Source organism: Phacochoerus africanus, chromosome 2 (assembly GCF_016906955.1).
Source record: "Phacochoerus africanus isolate WHEZ1 chromosome 2, ROS_Pafr_v1, whole genome shotgun sequence".
Classification (NCBI taxonomy): Eukaryota; Metazoa; Chordata; class Mammalia; order Artiodactyla; family Suidae; genus Phacochoerus; species Phacochoerus africanus.
This window is the reverse complement of record NC_062545.1, coordinates 185659397-185680341: the sequence shown is the minus strand read 5'-3', so window position 1 is coordinate 185680341 and position 20945 is coordinate 185659397. Positions and strand designations below refer to the sequence as shown.

At 46.3% G+C, this 20945-nt stretch overlaps 1 protein-coding gene and 1 long non-coding RNA gene across 4 annotated transcripts in view; both read left to right on the top strand.

The window, feature by feature from the left end:
- The window catches only part of LOC125119842 (uncharacterized), a 72297-nt gene extending 70535 nt beyond the window's left edge, over positions 1-1762 (top strand). Inside the window, exon 3 of the long non-coding RNA XR_007133188.1 lies at positions 1723-1762. This is a non-coding gene — a long non-coding RNA (uncharacterized LOC125119842). The remainder of the gene's footprint in view (positions 1-1722) is intronic.
- Positions 1763-3378: 1616 nt separating this feature from the next.
- Positions 3379-10227, top strand: BMP4 (bone morphogenetic protein 4). Of its 3 annotated transcripts, none has more exons than XM_047767366.1 (4): positions 3379-3664; positions 6642-6766; positions 7788-8167; positions 9106-10227. In XM_047767366.1, exons 3-4 carry the CDS (start codon positions 7795-7797, stop codon positions 9960-9962), a joined length of 1230 nt encoding a protein of 409 aa, XP_047623322.1. In that variant the 5' UTR covers positions 3379-3664; positions 6642-6766; positions 7788-7794; the 3' UTR covers positions 9963-10227. The 3 variants fall into 3 exon arrangements, with proteins under 3 accessions (XP_047623322.1, XP_047623324.1, XP_047623323.1); XM_047767368.1 differs by having other exon boundaries at positions 3382-3458; positions 7841-8167; positions 9106-10216; XM_047767367.1 differs by lacking the exon at positions 3379-3664 and adding an exon at positions 5196-5533.
- Positions 10228-20945: the final 10718 nt, after the last annotated feature.

The window sequence follows — 20945 nt, the reverse complement described above, 5'->3', positions numbered from 1 at the left end:
AAAAAAAAAGTCAGCAATGATGCTGGGAGTTTCTCCCAAGTACCCCTCCATAGCTTCAACAGACACTTAATTAAGAAAGAAGGTTAGAGGACCCAGAACAAGGACTGCCATAGCTATAGAATTAGAGGTCTTTTCACTTGCAAAGACCTATTTGGTGTGTTCTGGATGTAGTAATACTGTAATTACCATATTTAACAGTTTGCAAAGCACAAGCCAAGCATATTCCTTGTCTGTTTAATAATTTCTGAGTGTCAGCCTTTCAGTGGTATCTATCGTCCCTGAAAACATAAGTGAAATAACTTTTAAAACAGTAGTTCTCAAGCTTTAGTGTGCTCTGAATCATTAGGGAACCTCGTGAAATAAGTAGATTTCTGGGTCCAGATCTCAGGCATCCAGGCCAAGAAATCTGCATTTTTCCACCACCTCTAGCACTGTTCGGAAGCTTATGGTCCTCCAAACATACACTGAGAAAGGCTTTTCTAAGGGCTCACTGTCCAGCCACCCTTCCCTGATGTTCTTCAGGAAAAGCTCAACAAATGAGTGCCTTTCCTTCAACAGTAGCAGCAGGGGAGCAGTAGCTGCTCTTGAATGATGATGGATTTCCCCTCTTAATTTATATACTTTAAGGGTAGACTTGTATTTGATCCATTCATATTATAATCTATAAAAACACCAAGATTCCCAGGTAAGCTTGAAATGGGGAAAAAACTGGGCTGATTGCCTTCACCAACTCAGATCACTAGGCTGTGATTGATGTTAGCTCTCTAACCAACAAGTGATTTCTTCTTTGGCATGAGAGGGGAAACAAAAGAGAAGAGTGATAAAGTGAGTTGATAATAGGTGGTTTGCACCCATCTAAAATGTGGGCTAGAAATATAGCTGTCCTAAGAGAGCTGAAGCTGAATTCCCTCCTAAAGATTCATATCAGGGTCTCAACCAGGTATGTCAGATGGCTTAATTAGAAACTCCTGGACTATGAGCTGCACAGACTCATGGGTGGGCCAATAACCACTTTAGTATTTGGGCTTCCACAAAATGAGATAAAAAACATTTGGGTTTAAAAAAGGAGAAAAAAAACCCTATTATCTGGTGCTTTAAAATACAATAAAATAAACCCCTGCTTTTAAGCACAGCCTATTACTCTTGTTTTCAAGTTTAAATATTAAGGAACACATTCTGTTAATGATTAAAACAATAGTGATTGATTTAGGGGGGCCGGTGAACATTTAATCTGTCCTTACTCCTTTCTTAAGGAGCACACTGCTTCGTGCCCCAGAATGGACACAGATAATTGTTGTTATTAATGAGTAATGTAATTTTGATTACGTTGGAAGCTAGAGGGGTATGTTTTCAGTCTTCCTTTCAGGGTGGTGGTTTTGCCCTGCCCTTTTTAATCAGAGGTTCTTAGAGGAGGTGGGCTCAGAGGTGATTTAAATGAAACAAAGTCAATGTTTAATAAAATTTCAATTTAAAATTTAAATCATTTTCAAATTGAAAGGGTCATGGCCTAATTCTTTTATTCTACAGATGAGAAAACTGAGGCTCATGGGAATTAAAGGACTTTCCCAAAGCTAGTCAGCTTTTCTCTTGTTTGATGTATTATTCGGCTAAAAGACCTCACAGGCCTGACTTGGAAAAGATGGCAGGAGACTGTGGCCCTGCTCTCACAGTTGTTTCTGAGCTCATGCACTTGCCACCCTTTGTAAACTGTGTTCTGCACAGGAAGTAGTTCCTGTTTTCTGAATATTGGAGCTGTTTGAAGGTGAAGTTTTTTAGAGGAGCTGTCCTGGACCAGTATCTTTTTAGGTAAGGACCTACATGCTGTGCTTGAGACAGTGACATGTAATATCTATCCACAGAAAAAGAAATCCAGCACAGAAAATGCTCCATCTTGGGAGTTCTCTGATGTTGTAGCAGGTTGAGGCTCCTGCATTCTCACCTCTGTGGCTCTGGTTGCTGCTCTGTGTCGTAGGTTCGATCCCTGGCCCAGGAATTCCCACGTCCTGCCCGTGTGGGGGAAAAAGAAAAAACAAACAAACCCCAACAGAACCTAAAATAAACATTGCAACTCTCATTTAAAAAAAAAAAAAAAGAAAGAAAGAAAAAAGAAAAAGAAAAGAAAATGCTCCATCTTTTAGCACTTCCCCTGCCACCTGGAGCTCAGGGTGGTGACCCTCAGCCCTGTCCTGCAGGTAAGTAGCTCAGGATTCCAGAGCAGAGGCTGCGATTTACTTCAGGAGTCTGGGCAAGTCCCTTTAACCTGGCTGGCCTTCCCTTTCAGTGTCTGTAAAACAGAGAAATGATATTGATATCCTCTTCCCTGCCCCATCAGAGGCACTGTGTGAAATTAGCTCCTATTTGGGAAGGTTTTAAAGCCGCATATTCCACCTTCCTGCTAATATGATTAATAGCACTTTCTTGGAGGAAAGGGCCAACTTCTTATTCCCCTTCTTCCTTTAAAAACAGACCAAAGGGTATCTTTTCTTGTGTCCTTGTGGCCAAAAAGGTTGTTGCCTCTGTGGTTGTCACCTCCTTAGACCTCAGTTTGCTGTGGTTAAGGATTCCTAGGTGCACCACAGATAAACAATAGAAATCAACAACAACAAAAAATAACTGCTGTGGCTGTTTTTCTTAAGAGAACTTCTGAGTTATAAATTGTAAAAACTTGGCCCCAGCCTGTCTCTAAGCCACCTTGTCCCTCAAAAGAGTTCTGGAGGGGCAGAATTAAACCAGGCTGTTTATTGGGGCTTTCTGGGGGTCATCACCAAGGTTTTCCACAAGAAGCATTTTAAGAAATGTTTTGGAAGGAAGTCATCTTTTAATAGCCAAAGAGGTACCTCTTTTAGGCGCACAAGCTCTGAGCACAGCCTGTTTCTCAACATTTGGAAATCCTTTTAACAGTTTATTGAAAGCCTCCCTTTAAACCAATCCAACAGCTCCTTTCTCCATAACCTGATTTTAGAGGTGTTTCATTATCTCTAATTACTCGGGGTAAATGGTGATTACTCAGTGTTTTAATCATCAGTTTGGGCAGCAGTTACTCTAAACTCAGGGAAGCCCAGACTCCCATGGGTATTTTTGGAAGGTAAGGCGACTAGTCGGTGCATGCTTTCTAGTACCTCTGCACGTGGTCTCCAGGTGAGCCCCGGCAGCTTACCCGTGCTGGAGGCAGCGGCGTCCCAGCCCGGGCGGCAGCTGGGGACTCGGGCGCTGCCCGGGTTTCCGGGACCTGGGCCTGCGAGGCGAGGCCCCGGCGGCTGGATGGGAGGATGTGGGCGGGGCTCCCATCCCAGAAAGAGAGACCAGCGAGGGAGGAGGGAAGAAGGGAGGGGCTGCTGGAGAAGAAGAGGAGGAGGAAGGAAAGAAAGAAAGGGAGAGGGAAAGAGGAGGAAGAAGATGCAAGAGGACAGAGGAGGAGGGAGGGAGGTAAAGGGAGTGGAGCTCTGCCCGGAAGCTAGGTGAGTTTGGCATCCCAGCCGAGGGAAGGGAGCCTGCCACACTGCTGCTGATCCCGGCTGTCTCGCCTTTCTCCCTGATGGGATTCCCGTCGGCGCCTTCTCGAGCCTGCTGCGCCCCAGTTCCCGGCCCTCGCCCAGGTTCACTGCAGCCGTTCAGAGGTCTCCAGGAACTGCAACTGGGGAGCCCGCTACCGCAGGGACCTATGGTGAGCAAAGCTACCTGGCAAGGGGCTGAGGCGCATCCTGGGGAGGGGGGAGAGGGTGGCTCTGGCTGTGGCAAAAGGTGGCCCCCTTTTCCCCTTCCTAGCGGTGTTGCTAGAGGTAGGGATGCTGGCGCTGAAAGACATTTCCGTATATGCTACAGCCTCTACCCGGACCACTTTTCCCGTCCGGTGGCCCTGGGCGATTACCACCTTTGGTAGGTTCATGGCAGGAGAGAAGGGGAGAATAGAAGCCTTTAGTTGGAGATCGTTGGGAAAGACTGTGGGGTCTTGAGCGGAACACGTCGCCCTTGGACTAGCTTTGGCAATCCCAGGACGGAAAGGGCCAGGAGTGAAGGGGGAGTGACGGCTCTGAGATCCAGAGAGAGTGAGGGGGCTGATGGGCGGCGAGAGTACAACTAACTAAGGCTGGTTCTGCAGTGGGGAGCGCAGTTCTGCTTCTGGGGCGTGCGTACGCTGCAGGAGGGGCTGCGTCTAGGGGAGTGTCACCCGACCCGGCACTCAGCCGGCGAAAACCCCTGAGAGCTGGCGAACTGCCGCTGCCCGACGCTTCTTCTCCATGAGCTATTTATTATCTTGGACTTGGCGGCATCCAAGGAGCCTTTCCTCTATCATTTCACCGGGTAGTGGCTGTAGGGAGGCCAGGATGCTAGCCGCTCTGGGTACGCGGCTTCTTGAGGTGTCGTGTCCTTTGGGGAGTCACTGGGGAGATGCGTCGTGGACTCGTGGCTCTTACTGACCCTCCCGGCCCCAAAACCAACTCGAAAGGGTACCGGGATTCACGAATCTTTGCAGACCCATCCCCATGGCCTCAGACGCTTCCCGGGCACCGATTTCGTGGTACGTTTCTGAGGATCGCGTTTTGTGAGCTCAAGGCTTTTTGAGATGTTAAAACCCCGAAAAACAGATTCGGTAAACTGAGGTCACCTCTGAACAAATTTTGGCGTTGGGAGAAAACTCGTAGGGAAGTGAAGGACAGTCGCCATGAGTTGCATCTCCACCCCTCAAAAAAAAAAAAAAAGAAAGAAAGAAAGAAAGAGAAAGAACCTGGAGACGAAAGTGCTTTTCAGCTTTTTTTTTAATTTAAAAAAAAAGGAGAAAAAAAAATGTGATTAGAGACGAATCCTATTGAGTCCGAAATTGAAACAACCCGCTCTTCCCTAGCCTCTGGGTTTTAGCGCAGCGCGCTCCCGCCGTAGCCCTGGGATTTCTAGGGTCGGAGGATTGTCCAGGAACTGCGGGCGCCCGCCCCTTCCACTGTCCTTCGCCCGCGGGGAGCTGCCCTTCTCTGCTTCTCCCATGTCTGGAGCTCCCCCCCCCCACGGTGCATTTTAAGGGTTCCAGACGTCTCAACGAAACTTTGCTCTTCCCACCCTTTCGCAGTCAGCCTCAGCGGTGGCGCGGTAGCGGGAAAACTTAAAGGCGCTCAAAAGGCGGCAGCTCTGGGCGGGCAAGGATCGTCGCGCAGGGGCGCCCGCGCACACCCAGGCCAGCGAGGGGTAGGGCCGCGCGGGACAACCGCGGCCGGGAGGGAGGGCTAAGCGTTTGATCCTTCACACTTCTTCCAGGCCCTCCTGCAAGTGCCCCCAAGATAAAACCGAGTTTTGCGGGGTGAGGCCAGGAACCTGAGCCTTCGAGCTCTGAATAGACCCAAGGCAGGAACTGGGAACAGGCTTAGGAAAGGGCGGCAGGGTACAGTGTGCTGTGCAGCCGGGATCGCGCGACTGTGACCCCTGCGCAGGCCGGGCAGATTCAGTTTCGAGGGTCACGGTTTCGGAAAGGACCCTGTACTGAGTGATCCACGCATGCAGCATCTTTGGATAGAGTCGGGATATCACAGTAATACCTTGAGCGGTGAGTTGGTAAAATTCTTGAAGCATTTGCTGCGACTCTGAAGCTGGTGCAAAGGAGGAAGGGGGGGAGGAAGTGGCGGGAGAGGAGTAGTGGTTTAAAAAAGACGAGCTGGGGTGGGGGTGGGGGGAAAGACAGACGCAGAGGTCGAGCGTAGGCCGAAAGCTGTTCACGGTTTTCTGGACTCCTGGGAACCCACTGTGATTTCCTTTCTGCCCCGGCTCGGGAGTTGTAAAACCTCTGAGACTTGGAGACCTGAAACAAGTGTTGAGCCCTTCCGAGGAGACGCCTCTCTTTTGAGTCCGCCCCTCCGCCTTTAAGGGCCTCAGGACCGCTTTCTTTGGGGATTTACTTTGCTCGGTGGGCACGCCGTGGTGTGGAGATTCTCTCCGTAAAGGAACGGGAGGAAAGAGCCCAGCGGCCATTCCCTTACCACGTTCCCACACTGGCCACCGCCTGACCATCTACCCCTCCGACCACTTATGACAGGTCCTCAGCTTTTGGTCGGGAGCTAAAGAGGCTGCTCAATTCCTCTAAACACTCGCAGAAGTTCGCCAGGGGGTGACTGTAGCTGGGAGCAATTTTTGGCCTCTCGGAGATCCTGGGGAGGAAGAGGGGTGGGTGCGCGCAGCACGTGTATATTGGTCTTTCAGTGCTTTTCTTTTTAAACGACCCTGGGTGGTGCGGCTTTCAGCTGCTGAGACTCCGCCGCCCCCCAATCCCGGCCCAATTTGAGCCAGGCTCACACTGAAAGGCGAAGCCCCTACCGTGCTCCCCAGATCCTCTCGCCTAAGGCAGCTGGCGGGAGGGATCAGGCCGACACAACGGAGGCTGCAGGTAGAGGCGAGGACCACGTCCTCCGCCAGCTGCACCCGGGGACCAGCTGAGGACTCGGCCGGGAGCTCCTCCCGGACGCTGGTGGTTGGGGCAGCAGGCGGGGAGGCTGGCCTCTCAGAGAGGGGGCGGGGCGGAGATGGGGCGGGTCCACTGAGGGGAAGGCGGACGCTTCGGTGCGCGGGGCGGGGTCTTCGCATTCACGTGACTCAGAGGGGCTGGAAGAAAAACAGAGTCAGCCTGCGCCAGTCTCATTATATTCAAATATTCATTTTAGGAGCCATTCTGTAGTGCCATCCAGAGCAACGCACTGCCGCAGCTCCTCTGAGCCTTTCCAGCAAGTTTGTTCAAGATTGGCTGTCAAGAATCATGGACTGTTATTATATGCCTTGTTTTCTGTCAGTGAGTAGACACCTCTTCCTTCCCTCTTCCCGGGAATTCACTCTGCCCTCCCCACCCGTGCTCGCCTTGTGTCCCTCCCGTCGGACCTGCCTTCCAGAGTCCACACTCCGCTTTCTGGCAGCGCTGTCGCTTTCTTCTTGGCGCCGCAGCCGCTGCGCTCTGAGCGTACCGGTTCTATTTAAAGTGCTGCTTGCTCCACTCTTCCTGATCTGTGCGTTGCAAGGAAGGAGCGCGAAAGGGGGCAAAAAAGAAAAGTCCGCAGCCAGGGGTGCTTACCATCCCCTTCTCCCACTTGACTGCGGATCACCCAGTGCCCCCGTGGCATATTCCCAGCTGCTTGTCAAAACTCAGACGTCGCTCTTGGAATCATCCCCCCTACACACCCTTCTCTGGGAGTGAGCGGGCTCAATCAAACGCTTTTTGCTGGGCATTTCAAATTCATCAGCCCCCATAAAATAAACCTTCCAGACCCAGCCGCCGGGTGTCTTCGCCCTGCCCCTGCTTCTCTGCTTTCCCTCCCTCCTGCTCCGAACCAGCTGGAAGTTGTGGAAGTCGGCTCGGAGGGCGGAGGAAGAAGGGGGGGAGGAGGAAGGGGGGGGAGAGGCTGAAGGTCTGAAGTGGAGAGTAGAGAGATGGTATTTTAATTCTCCCTCCCCCATCCTTTTTTACCTCCTCAATGTTAACTGTTTATCCTTGAAAAAGCCAAGCTGAGATCATGGCTCAGATAGCAGTTGGGACAAAAAAAGATTAACAGGATGGAGGCTATCTGATTTGGGGTTATTTGACTGTAAACAAGTTAGACCAAGTAATTACAGGGCAATTCCTACTTTCAGGCCGCGCATGGCTGCAGCTGGTGGTGGGGTGTGTGTGAGGGGGAAGACACAAACTTGATCTTTCTGACCTGTTTTACATCTTGACCCTCTCTGTCTAGCCCTGTATGAGTTTGCTGAGACATCTCTATTTTTCTCTAGTTATTGGTGTTTATTTATTCTTTAACCTTCCACCTCCTCCCCCTCCCTAGAGACACCATGATTCCTGGTAACCGAATGCTGATGGTCGTTTTATTATGCCAAGTCCTGCTAGGAGGCGCGAGCCATGCTAGTTTGATACCTGAGACGGGGAAGAAAAAAGTCGCCGAGATTCAGGGCCACGCGGGAGGACGCCGCTCAGGGCAGAGCCATGAGCTCCTTCGGGACTTCGAGGCTACACTTCTGCAGATGTTCGGGCTGCGTCGCCGCCCGCAGCCTAGCAAGAGCGCCGTCATCCCAGATTACATGCGGGATCTTTACCGGCTTCAGTCTGGAGAGGAGGAGGAGGAAGAGCAGACCCACAGCGTTGGTCTCGAGTATCCTGAGCGCCCTGCCAGTCGGGCCAACACCGTGAGAAGCTTCCACCACGAAGGTCAGTCCCAGCTCAGGGTCTGGGCTGTGGAGGGCCGGTAGGGCAGCTCTGGGGGAGAGGAGTTCAGGTTACATCAAAGCCCCAGATCAGGAGGCTAGGGAACGGAGCTGCTCACCTCCAAGGATTTTCAGAGCTGTGGCCCAGTTTATTTTTTCGAGACGGAGGGGAGGGGTTTGGGAGGAGAATGACACCGCTCAAGTCTCTGGCTAGCCCCAGAGGTGTGCTTCTGTGATATCAAAGCCTTTTATGCCAGATTTTCTGCGCATTTTTTTTTCCAAAGCACCTACTGAATTTAATATTACAGCTGTGTGTTTGTCAGGTTTATTCAATAGGGGCCTTGTAATCTGATCTGAATGTTTCCTAGCGGATGTTTCTTTTCCAAAGTAAATCTGAGTTATTAATCCACCAGCATCATTACTGTGTTGGAGTTTATTTTCCTCTCTGTAACATGATCAACAAGGCATGCTCTGTGTTTCCAAAGATCACTGGGGAAATGTTTGGTAACATACTCGAAAGTGGAAGAAGAGGGAGAGGGTGCATGTTCCCTCCTGCCTCTGCTCTGTTGGCCCCTCTTTTTCTTTAAAACCACTTGTAAAGAAAACTGTGTACACAAAGCCAGGAGGGCTTTAAAAGGGGAGTCTTATGGTGGTGGAGTAGGAGTTGACACATGGAAATTATTAGATGTATAAAGGAGGTTGGGAGATTGTCTTTGGTGCCTGCTGAATGCTATCTAAGCTTCACTAGTTTGCTAGCTGCCCCATTGATGTGCTCTTTCAAATTAAAAGGTATGTTTATTTCCCCCTAGTAGGCTTCCACTGTATAAGCAGAGTTCCCCACTCATCACCCAGCTCTTAGCTGTTTCTTGACTTTCAGTCTCTCAAAAAGCTCATGGGCTTTTTTTCTTTTCTCTTTTCTTTTTCCTCCCCAACTGTGCCTAGAACATCTGGAGAACATCCCAGGGACCAGCGAAAACTCTGCTTTTCGTTTCCTCTTTAACCTCAGCAGCATCCCAGAGAACGAGGTGATCTCATCTGCAGAGCTTCGACTTTTCCGGGAGCAGGTGGACCAGGGCCCTGACTGGGAGCAGGGCTTCCATCGTATAAACATTTATGAGGTTATGAAGCCCCCGCCAGAAGTGGTGCCTGGGCACCTCATCACACGACTACTGGACACGAGACTGGTCCACCACAATGTGACACGGTGGGAAACTTTTGATGTGAGCCCTGCGGTCCTTCGCTGGACCCGGGAGAAGCAGCCAAACTATGGGCTGGCCATTGAGGTGACCCACCTCCATCAGACACGGACCCACCAGGGCCAGCATGTCAGGATTAGCCGATCGTTACCTCAAGGGAGTGGGGACTGGGCCCAGCTCCGGCCCCTCCTGGTCACCTTTGGCCATGATGGCCGGGGACATGCCTTGACCCGACGCCGGAGGACCAAGCGTAGCCCCAAGCATCACCCACAGAGGGCTCGGAAGAAGAATAAGAACTGCCGGCGCCACTCGCTCTATGTGGACTTCAGTGACGTGGGCTGGAATGACTGGATTGTGGCTCCACCAGGCTACCAGGCCTTCTACTGCCATGGGGACTGCCCCTTTCCACTGGCTGACCACCTCAACTCAACCAATCATGCCATCGTTCAGACCCTAGTCAACTCTGTCAATTCCAGTATCCCCAAAGCCTGTTGTGTTCCCACTGAACTGAGCGCCATCTCCATGCTATACCTGGATGAGTATGACAAGGTGGTACTGAAAAATTATCAGGAGATGGTAGTAGAGGGATGTGGTTGCCGCTGAATCAGGCCTTCTGTGGGGACAGACAGACAGACACACACACACACACACCCCATCCACTACTCACCCACACACTACACAGACTGCTTCCTTATAGCTGGACTTTTATCTTTAAGAAAAAAAAAAGGAAAAAAACCCTAAACATTCACCTTGACCTTATTTATGACTTTATGTGCAAATGTTTTGACCATATTGATCATATATTTTGACAAAATATATTTATAACTACATATTAAAAAATAAAATGAGTCATTATTTTAAAGGTAAACTATGTTCCTTTTCTCTTTAATCCTTTCTTCCTTCTGCCCCATCTCTGTTGGAGGAGATCTTTTTCTTTAATGTGGGGCTGGGGGCATGATGGAAGTCAGAGGGTGGAAACTGGAGGTGGTTAAGTTGGAGGAACAGGAAGTAAACTGATGGTGGAGGATGGTAATTGCCAGGATGAATTGTTTTTCCATTTCTATTTAATGTTAACAAGGACAAGGATGCAGCATCCTCTCCCATCTGGATGACACATGCCTTGGAGAAACTGGGATGAAAGGAGTAGGCCAGATTAAAGAGTCAGTTTGGGCCTTCTTATACACCCTCTGGTTTTGTTCACCTGTTAGGGGTGTGTCCCAGCAAAGTGTGATGGCTGAGTCTCAACTCCAGGGCAATGGTTCCCACCTCTGCTTTTAAGATACCCTGGACTGTCTCTAGTTATTACAGGCACTCGTGTTGCACTTTCAAACCAAAGGTAATTTGCACACTCACATATTAACGTGTGTGTGTACGTGTGTTTTTTAAACAGGAGGGTTGTGGGGTTTTTTGCTTTTTGTTTTTTGTTTTTTTTTTTTGAGAAGTGGGTTCTATCCAATAAAACAAATTGCCTTACTTTTGGTGACCGCTATCTTATCACATGGTGGAATTCTCCAGTGTTTCAGAACTTTTCCCCCTTGTCTCCTATTTCCCAGATGAAGGCTTTCATTGAGTTCAGCATTCCAAGAGATTGAGCTGGGTGGGGGGCGAGGTGGTGGCAGTGGGGTCCAATCCTTAAGGGTCTGAATTTCCCAGTGGGCTCCTGAGAGTATTCCTTCTACTGTATAGAACCTCTCCAGTCAAACACCAACCCTCCTTGCATCTCTGTGCCACCCCCTCCCTGCTTCCCTGGAACTGGGCAGAGAGTGATAGACCTGGTGGAGGTGATGTTCTGAGCCAGGGTTTCTTCAAGGAGAAAGCTCAGTTTTTGGCCAAAGTAAAAAAGGAAAATTCAGATGTGCTTGAGCAGTCTCCCTCAGTTAAGGGCTGCAGAGAGGCAGAGAAATGGCTTGCTGGAATGACATGGATATAGGGGCTAAGGAGACCGAGGAGAGACCTTTGCTTTTTTCTTACTTGCCACCAGCAACTAAATTACACCCTGGAATTTTAGCTCGTGTGGGCTCATTTCTCTGTGTGTTTTTTTTTCTGCATGGGCTTGGCTAGGTTTGGGGAAAAGGAGTGACTTTGGATGCCATGGGGCATTCATTCTCAGTCAGGATGTGGGTGAGAGTGGCAGGGATGGTGGCTGTGGTGGTGCTGAGTGTGCACCCCCTGCATTCGTGTACACACACTCTTCCATGTGCTCTTGGGGGTGGGGTGCATAAAGCAGGACTCATTTTTGTTTTTAATTACTGAAGTTCTACAATCCTCTGAAAGGAGCAGCTTAGTGGAAACCAATAAAAAGAGAAGTGGAGCTGTTGCCAAAGCCCCAGCTCCCTGGAGAGTGCAGGTGGAGAGAGGAGATCAGAGCCCCAGGCAAAGACAGCAAGACTCCACAGTTCTCCACAACTCCCTGCAAAGAGGGCTACTTCCCCCTCTGCTAGCCCCCCAGGTCGCTGCCCCTTTGATTAATGGTAAGGGGGTCGAATAAATCACTTAGGGGAAGGCTATTATGGGTTCCCCTCAGGCAGCCTCCTTTTGTTTTACCCGATTTCCTGAAATGTCCATGTCACTGAAGAGGAACTCGCACATCTCTAGCACTTGGACAAATTATCTGAGGGCGAATTCTGAGCTCCGTGGCTGCCTGACTGGGCTCAGGTCACTTTCTAGCAACCACGCTGCCCTCCCTTCCACCACCTTCTACTGGCTTATTTTCAGGAATGGATAATGTTGTTTATTTGTTCAGCCAAATATTTGGTCTGGGGAATTTACCGTGAAATTCTGTGAATTGCATATACCTAGTTAACAAAATAGTCCTAATGCCACAAATGTTAGCATGAAAAAGCAGCTATGGCCAGCTTTAACTCTTTAAATTCTGTTTGAAGGTATAGTCCTCAAGTCCTAAGAGAAGGAATGTGTGTCATGATTTAATTTAGGTTTCAGTTATTTATATTCTGGAATAATAATTCTCAACTACTTATACCTAATGGAAGTTATAGGGTGATTCTTGCTGTTGCATTTGGATCAAGTCTACCATCTCCTCACCCCCACCCCCCAGGGTCTTTTTTGCCCAAGGTAATGTTCCTATTACTCAAAGAAAGATGGGAAGAGAGAATCGCTCTTGAGTTCAACAAAGTTGTAACCACATCAGAGGAGCTGCTGGATCTATCCCTCCCCAACCCTTAAACTGGAACTGGCTTCCTAGGAGCTTAAGGTGGTGGTGGTGGTGGTGGTGGGAAATGTTGGGGGTTGGAGGGCGAGTAGGGTGGGCCCTGAGCACATCACACACTCCCCAACTTTTGTTGCATAAGTCGCTCTGAACCTGCCAGGTGACCTGCTGACTTTGTTTTCTGTCTTGACCGTGCTTCGTTCCACCACCCCCTTGCCGCCGGGCAGCGCCACACTGAGAGGGCTCAGGGCAGCTGCCGAGCTGGCAGACCCCAGGGATCACCCGGCCTTGGCCGGACGTCAAGGTCCGCGAACAGGCTCTGCCCCCGCCTGCTCAGGGAGCCCCCAGAGGCGGTGGCGGGGGCGCCAGGGGGCGTCCTCCCAGCCCCGGGGACCGGACTGTGCACCTGGTGGCTGCAGGAGCTGCACTGTGGACTCCCCGGCCAGATGGAAGCTTTCAGGTCCCCCATTCCAGAGTTGACTGCCCATCCAGCTCCTGAGCCCTCGGGACCCGTGCTCAGGTGAAGCTCTGCGAAGGCAGCCGGATCTGAGTAATGCACGCGAGGCCCAAAGGCTGATCCGCAAGTTTCTAATGAAATGGGGTCAAGCGGCCGGTGAGCCCTGGAGTCCGGGGAGAAAGTGCACCTGGGTGGAGGGATGTGAGAGGGGTTGAGATCTTGGTTTTTGGTGGGAGTGGAGAGCAGAGTCAGGGAGGTCCCCGTGGGGCCGCATTTTGGAGGAACTGAATGGGGGTGCGAGTGGGTGGCGAGCAGAGCCAGGCTGAAGGGCAGACACTTCCCATCAGCTGCCTTCTCAGCCCCCTCAGGAATGGAAGCCCTGCGGCTTCCCCAGCTGTTGGGGGAAGGAGGGGAGTACAGGAAGCCTCAGGTGTGCGAGAACGGAGTTGGCTAATTTCTTTCAGAAATGGGACACCAAGCCCATAATACTTGACAGCCCCTCAGCTGACCTCCTCTGGGCCTCAGGATCAGGGACTCACAGTGCCCCTGCTGTCACTGCCACTCAAACAGGGGCGCTCAGGATGGTGTCACCTAAGGGGAATATAGGAGAAAAAGCTTAAGGCCCAAGTCTCCAAACTGTTTGTGCTTAATGTTTCTTTTGCTTCAACAGGGAACAAATTGTATAAAAGATATAAGTTCTTTTAAAGTGAAAAGAATGCAAAAACAACGTTGGTGACCTTACATTACCCGAGAATACTTACAGTAGCTTAGTATCCTCTGGAGGAATTTAGGGTGATTGGTGGACTGTTAATTAGAAATGATGCAGAATTATTCAGGTGAACCATTTGAAATAGACTAGCACAATTTTGAAAACTTAACTGAAAGTAGGCTGAGTGGTTAGTAGCGTGGCCTGAGTGGTTCCAAGGGTCCCATTTCCCTATGCTTTCAGCACTTAGTGTCAGAATAAATAAACAGGTCAAACCTGCAATGGTCACTAATGAAGAAAAGTGGCTTGTTTTAGGAAAAAATTTTGATTGCTCTAATAATTTTTAAAACCACAGGAAATTTTGAATGATAAAGAAAAAATTCAAGGCATGCAACATTTAGTCAATTCTAGAAAAAAGAATTAGAGTATTTTCTCACTGAGAAAATGATTTGAAATTACTTTAAGTCACCTTACTTAAGATATTAACTGAAGCAAGTTCCAGTTATCTCTGCCTTCCTCCCTTTTGAAAATATTGTCTAAAAACACTGAATATAAATGCTATTATGTATCTCAGAACTATTCAGAAAATATAATACTGTAGGTTCTTACTATAGAACTGCTTACTTCAAAAATGTGAAATTTAATGAAAAGATAAGATGGAACAATAATTTGCTGTGTTACATTACTAATGAGAATTTCTTAAGTCCAACTTTCAGTAGATTTCACCACATTCCTGAAAAATAGATCTCATTGAGCTCTCTTGACTTTTAATAACTTGATTTCTAACAAAATATAAGACCCCTCATCCTAAACCCTTGAACCTTTTAGCCAAGGTGCAAGTAGATTCTAGTTTTGCATAGTGTCAATGCCATTGCTTTAGCAATATATATATATATATATATTTTTTTTTCAGTTTTATGAACTGAAGTCTTGGCCAGCAGATGATTTTCTACAGGATCCAAAGCACATTGATTGAGAGTTTGAAACACTGGACTGTATCATTTACTCCTGAAATTGTTTCTCCATCCCTCTGCCATCAGCAACTAACTCCATCTTGCATACAGTTGCCCATGATTCAGTTGAGAAAATGTCTAACTATGTTCATCTCAAGCCTCATGCTTATTTTTTAATCCTTGTCATTTGTTTTTCAAAGCAGTTTGTTATTGAGGTAGGACTGGGGAGGGGGGTTGCCCAAGATATGCACATTATATATGAGAGTGAGAAAGAATTTCTAATTGTATTCCATCTACTTTACTCTGTTGAAGATTATGAAAAACAATGAAGTGCTCTCTTTCTAGGATAATAACAGGTATGGTTAAGTTTATTCCCTTTGTCTCCTGAATTTACTAGGATTCTGAAGTAGAAAAAAAGTGTATCTTTTGATCACTTATAAACATTTTTAAATTGGTCAGTGAAAGCTAAATAACACAAATCATTAACTTCACCTCCAGAAAGTTCAGACTCAAGTATTTAATGTACAATTGTAATATCTCACCCCAGTGTTGCTTAGATGCAACTCTCCTCCCTCTATTGTTCCTGGGTTTATTAAAATGAATTTGAGATAAATTTGCTAGTTCCTAGAACTATTCATGTTTCTATGTTCTTTTGCATTCATTCCTTGTTCAACCATTTACAAATTTTCATAAGGCTTTTATTTGGGTTTCTGCTTTTCTTAATTTAGATAAATATTATAACCTTGACATATTTTATGTCTCAACTATATGGTTTATATATATGTTAGTGGGGGGGAAATCCCTCCTTTATGAAAGTAGGATGTGTATAAAACATAGTCATCCTTAGGTACTTTTTGTGTGTGTCTGTTTGTTTGATTTTTAGGGCCACACCACATGGAGGTTCCCAGGCTGGGGGTTGAAATCGGAGCTGCAGCCACCAGCCTACACCACAGCCACAGCAGTGCAGGATCCAAGCCATATCTGTGATCTACACCACAGCTCACAGCAACACTGGATCCCCAACCCACTGATAGAAGCCCAAGTCCTCATGGATACTAGTCTGGCTGGGCTCATTAACCACTGAACTGTGATGGAAACTCCCATCCCCAGGTACTTTTAAGCAGCCTAGTTGTAGCTGTGGGCATCACTTCCAAATCTCATTAAGATTCTTACTGACTTCTTAAGGCTCCACTTAAGTGTTGTGATCTTGGTATTAAATAGAATGCTCCTTGTATGTTTTAAGTATTTTAAAAAGTGGATTATCTGACATCTGGGGCTTAGACAATTTTATACTGCTGGACTGTACCCACCTTATTTAGTCATCCTGGCAATATACTCTTTCTTGAGACTCAGAGAAGGAGAAAAATGCTACAGATCTCTGGTTAAAGAATTTCCTATTGGGTTCTATATGTGTCCCTCATTTTCTTGCCTGACTTCTCCTACAGTGTTTCTTGGGAACTGAGGGTGAAGGGAAAGGGAGACAGAATTATCTAAATACAGTAATTATCAAGTTGAAACCTTTTCAGTTAGGTCACTGGGCTTGGAACCACCCTTGACACTTGCAACCTTCAGATTCCAGTTGGTTGGGGTCAGACACAGATGTCCAGTTGCTGAGTGATTTCCACATGCTTCTTTTGTGTACCTTAACTAGGACAGACAAAAGGTGTTTTTCCAATGGGACTCCCTCTTTATGAGGTCTGACCTTCAATGGAGCAGACTAATCTCAGGTGATTTGGGGTTTTAGGGCACTAAGAGAACATTTAGAGCATGGAGAAGTAATTTATTCAATGGTAACTTAAAAGAGTTAATTTACTTCTAAAAGGTGAGTTCCTTTACTCTTGAGTCCTTCACTTCCTCTGAGAGCAGACTCATTATTTGCATAGCAAAGCATTCCGTTTAGCTGGAAGTGGGGGGGAATGGGGGTGGCGGGGGGTGGGGGGAAGCACCACTAACAAGCAGTCACTTTTCCCACCATCTTTCCAAACTCAGGAGTGTGATAAGCGAATTTGGTCAAACTTTCCCTTCCCCTAAAATGCAATACTTCAGACTATTGTGCTCATTATCTTGAGATCGACCAGCTTTTCCAGGTCCAAGAGCTGCAGGATTTAGCATATAGGTGCTGAGGGGACAGTTCTGCCGGCATTGTTTGCTTGGGCCAGTTAGTGTAGACTTGCAGATGAGAACTTCAGGAAAATAAACTCCAACATCTCTCTTCCTCTTCTTTAGAGCAATTGCACTTTATTTTTAATAAAACTCCCAAATAATCAGGGAGGGTATTTTTAATAGATTGATGACCTTCTGCATGGGAATTATACAAGTTTGTCTTAATATTATGCTCCTCACTTGGCTATCCTGCTTTTTCTACCCAAACTCAAATGTGCATTTAAATCATGGTCTCTGAGGGCCAACACTGTGTGTAGGTTATTGTTTGTCACTTAGCAATTCCCTAGTGCTAGCTCAAAATGTCCTTAATCAAATATGCCCCATCTTAGAGAGACCTACAACCACAAAGGACTTTTAGCATTCTAGAAGACTGAACACTCTAAGGTTGTAATTAGCATGAGATCTACTCATGTCTGTTTCCTAAAAGAGAATTTAGTCACAGGGACCTGAAGGGAAGAAGCCAGGCTTTTGATAGGCTGTCAATAAAAGGGGCAATTACCAAAATTTGAAAGAGATGCTGCTAGAAGCAAAACTGATTTTGAGTTGAAACTGCTAAATTTTGAACATTTGCAGGACAAACTTAATCTAACCATGTCCCCCTAAGATCAGTGATGTTATATGACAAGTCATGGTGACTTTAAGTATATTTAAGGAAATGTTGGAGGAAGAAAAGGACAGGACAAGATAATCTGTGGTCTCTTCTGCAGTGCCGCATCCTCTGACAAAGTTTTTAGGCTTCCCTAAGCAGCATGGCTCTGGAGAAGGGAGCGTGACAGGCTGGGGGAGGTCAGGAAGGGACTTCTATTTTCCCTAGAATAGTTCACAATGAAAATGTATTTAGATCATATGCACATAATCAATGTACCCAGAATTTTAAACAGAAGAGTGTCTATTAATACAAACATGAACTTATAAAGCATTGATTGCATACCTGTGTTTGCAACACTTAACTAAAATCTCCTTAAACATATATGGTACTTAAAATATATTCAGATGGGTCAATGAATGGGGAAGAATATTCTCCCCAATTTCAAGGCTTAGTAGACTGGCCTTAGCAGATATAAAAATGTTATAAAATGATAGTTATAAGAAGTCTTTGTTATTATATTATCAATAGAAACAAGTCAGTGGAATAAACAGTTCAGAAATAGGTTTAAAATACTGTTAAGAGTTTACCATCTGACAAACTAGAAGCAATATAGGGGTAGGCATAGCAATTATTTAGAAAGGCTACTTGGGTAAGTGGATATCATGTGAAAGTGATTTGATATAGGTGTATAAACCAAACCATGCCAAACTTCAGAAATGTCTAAACATATTAAAGAGTTAACTTATTTTTAAGCATAGGAAACTTGAATTTATTATTCAACCTACTGAAGAAACATACATTCACACTAGTTAAGAAACTGAGGGTATTATTTAAAGGTAAAGAAACTGAGTTTGACAAGTAGAAATAGTTAAAGATTTAGAACAAAATAATAAATACAAAAAGCAAAACAATAGAGTATGGACTAGGACAAGTACCTAATATTTACTATAAAAGATGTAAGTTATGGCTCTAATCCAAGGTCCAGCTGAAGATTTATAGTCAAAGTGACTAAAAAGATGCTTTAGGGAGTTCCCGTCGTGGCGCAGTGGTTAACAAATCCGACTAGGAACCATGAGGTTGCCGGTTCGGCTCCTGCCCTTGCTCAGTGGGTTAACGATCCAGCGTTGCCGTGAGCTGTGGTATAGGTTGCAGACGCGGCTCAGATCCCGCGTTGCTGTGGCTCTGGCGTAGGCCGGTGGCTACAGCTCCGATTCAACTCCTAGCCTGGGAACCTCCACATGCCGCGGGAGCGGCCCAAGAAATAGCAACAACAACAACAACAACAAAAAAGACAAAAGACAAAAAAAAAAAGATGCTTTAGACCAGAGATTGGCAAACTTTTTCAATTAAGGGCCAGAGAAGAAGTATTTCAGTCCTTGTGGACTATAGTCTCTGACCCAACTACTCAACTCTGCCAGGGATGTGCAAATGCAGCCAGAGAGAACAGTGAACAAAAGCACGTGGGCTGTGTCACAATAAACTTTACTTATGAACTCAGTCATTTGAATTTATGATTTTCACATGTGACTTCTTCTTCTTTTGATTCTTAAAGACTATTTAACACTGTATAAACTATTCTTAGTTCAGAGATTGTACAGAAGCAGGTGGCAGGCTAGATTTGGCCTAAAAGCAGATTCTCAAGTTCTGCATTTGGCCACTGCATTGGCCAAAGCATTTCCCTTGAAACAGTAGTCTCAAGAGTTCCTTTATGAAAAAAGAATTCCCGACAAAATATATTTGGGAAGCTCTGGGAACTGTATTACCCTCTTGGAAATTTACAATTAATACTCACATTTGAAAGGCTTTGAGAAGTTCCACAGGAAGAAATCTGCTCAATTTTGGTCAACCCAGTGATGTGTCAACTTGTTTGACCATAGTACATCCTTTTGTTCCAGATCTTCGACCCTACATGAACTTGTGCATGATTTGGCCCTTGCCTGTCTCTCTGAGGGCAGTTTGGGCCTCTTTTTTTTATTGTTAACTAGATTCTAGCCACTCAGAGGCCTCCCTTCTTTTGTTCAGCCACCACATATGTTTATTCCTGCCTTGGATGGTCTTCTGTCTGCTGTCCCCTCTACCTAAGAGGTTCTACTCTTCCCCAGGGCTGGCCTCCTTGTTACTCAGTTCTCAGCTCAAATACCTCCTTTTCAGGAAGGCTTTCTCCAGGGAACTCCTCTAAAGCAATGATTCAATCTGTGTTCTTTACTGGATATTATAGGAAGTTCTGTGTGTATGTGTATCATCTCCTCATGGCAATGAAAGCTCTGTGAGAGTGGGAACCTGCCCCCCCATCTTTGTTTGGTCATCCTGTCACCAGAAGAAGTGTCTGCTCATAAAATGGATACAATATAATTTTATTCAGAAAGATTGAGAGAGAGAAAGATGGAGATGGAAAAGGAGAGGGAGAGAAAGTATTTTACAGATCACATTTCGGGAAATACTATTTTGTCCAAAAGAGAATACAAATTGTAAATGATCACTTGAAAAAATGCACAATGTCACCTGAAGTTACAATGCAGATTACTACAACTTAAAGTTTTCATTGCAACTCCAAGATTATTCTGAACAGCACATGTAATTACACCCATCAACTGTTTACATTTCCATAAAGGGATCCATTTAATTTTTTTCTGGGGCGTACAGGTAACCTGCAATTTAAAACTATAACATTGTTGGTATTCTTTGACATTTTGGGGAACACACTTCATAGAAATAGTCTGAAGAGGAAAACATTAATTTTTTTCTAATAAATTGACATCAACACTAGTTATAATAGAAGATTGGAAGTAGTCTTACTATGGTTGGTAAAAATTACAATAGAGTAAATTACATCCACATACCCAGACTTGTTTAGTGAGCAATATTAAATGAAAAGAGCAGAACACTAAACTATATCCCTCCAATAACATGGATGTGGAACATGTACATACCCACTATATGGAGCCAGACAATAAATTATGATAAAGCAAGTTAAATTTCATGTTTGTTGTAGCCTCTGTGGGATTAAAAAGTTGATACAAGAAGAGAGATTGGAGCTTGTCTGCACAAAGGAGAGAAACCTGGTTTGTCTGAGGTCAAAGTGAAGACAGATACCCCAAATTAAAGGTGGGAACATTTGTCCTGCTTAGCCTTGCAAGGTGAGTCTGAACCCGTGATCTCAAAGGCATTTCTCACTTAACTCTTTTGGCTGTCCTCTGAGCCCTTTGAGAAGCAGAATGTTACTATGTACTATGAAGAAGACGGGTTAAGTAGAGTTCTTGGACATAAACTACAAGGAAGACACTAGTTCTTACATCTTGAATTTGTTAGTTTTGTTTTGTTGGTTTAAATGGTTAACAAACACTTGCTATTGAAAACTTTCAAAAGCAAAACCTTTCACAGGCTTGGCCATGCCAAGACGAGCTAACAGCCATTAGCCCTGCCCCCTGTTAGAGGGTGCTCTGTGGCCCCAGACAGGAAGGAACCAATACCAAAGCACCCATTGAGTGTTTTGTAGACTAGGCTGTCTGATCCACCATAGGAAGATCTGCTGGTGGGTCTGCAAGCTGTGGA

Excerpts from the sequence above, each read along its gene's own strand:
- BMP4 (XM_047767368.1), top strand. The coding sequence starts at position 3,397 with ATGCAAGAGGACAGAGGAGGAGGGAGGGAGGTAAAGGGAGTGGAGCTC. Across the intron at positions 6,767-7,840 it reads ATATGCCTTGTTTTCTGTCA|TCCTGCTAGGAGGCGCGAGC; the intron begins GTGAGTAGACAC and ends TATTATGCCAAG. Across the intron at positions 8,168-9,105 it reads GAGAAGCTTCCACCACGAAG|AACATCTGGAGAACATCCCA; the intron begins GTCAGTCCCAGC and ends AACTGTGCCTAG.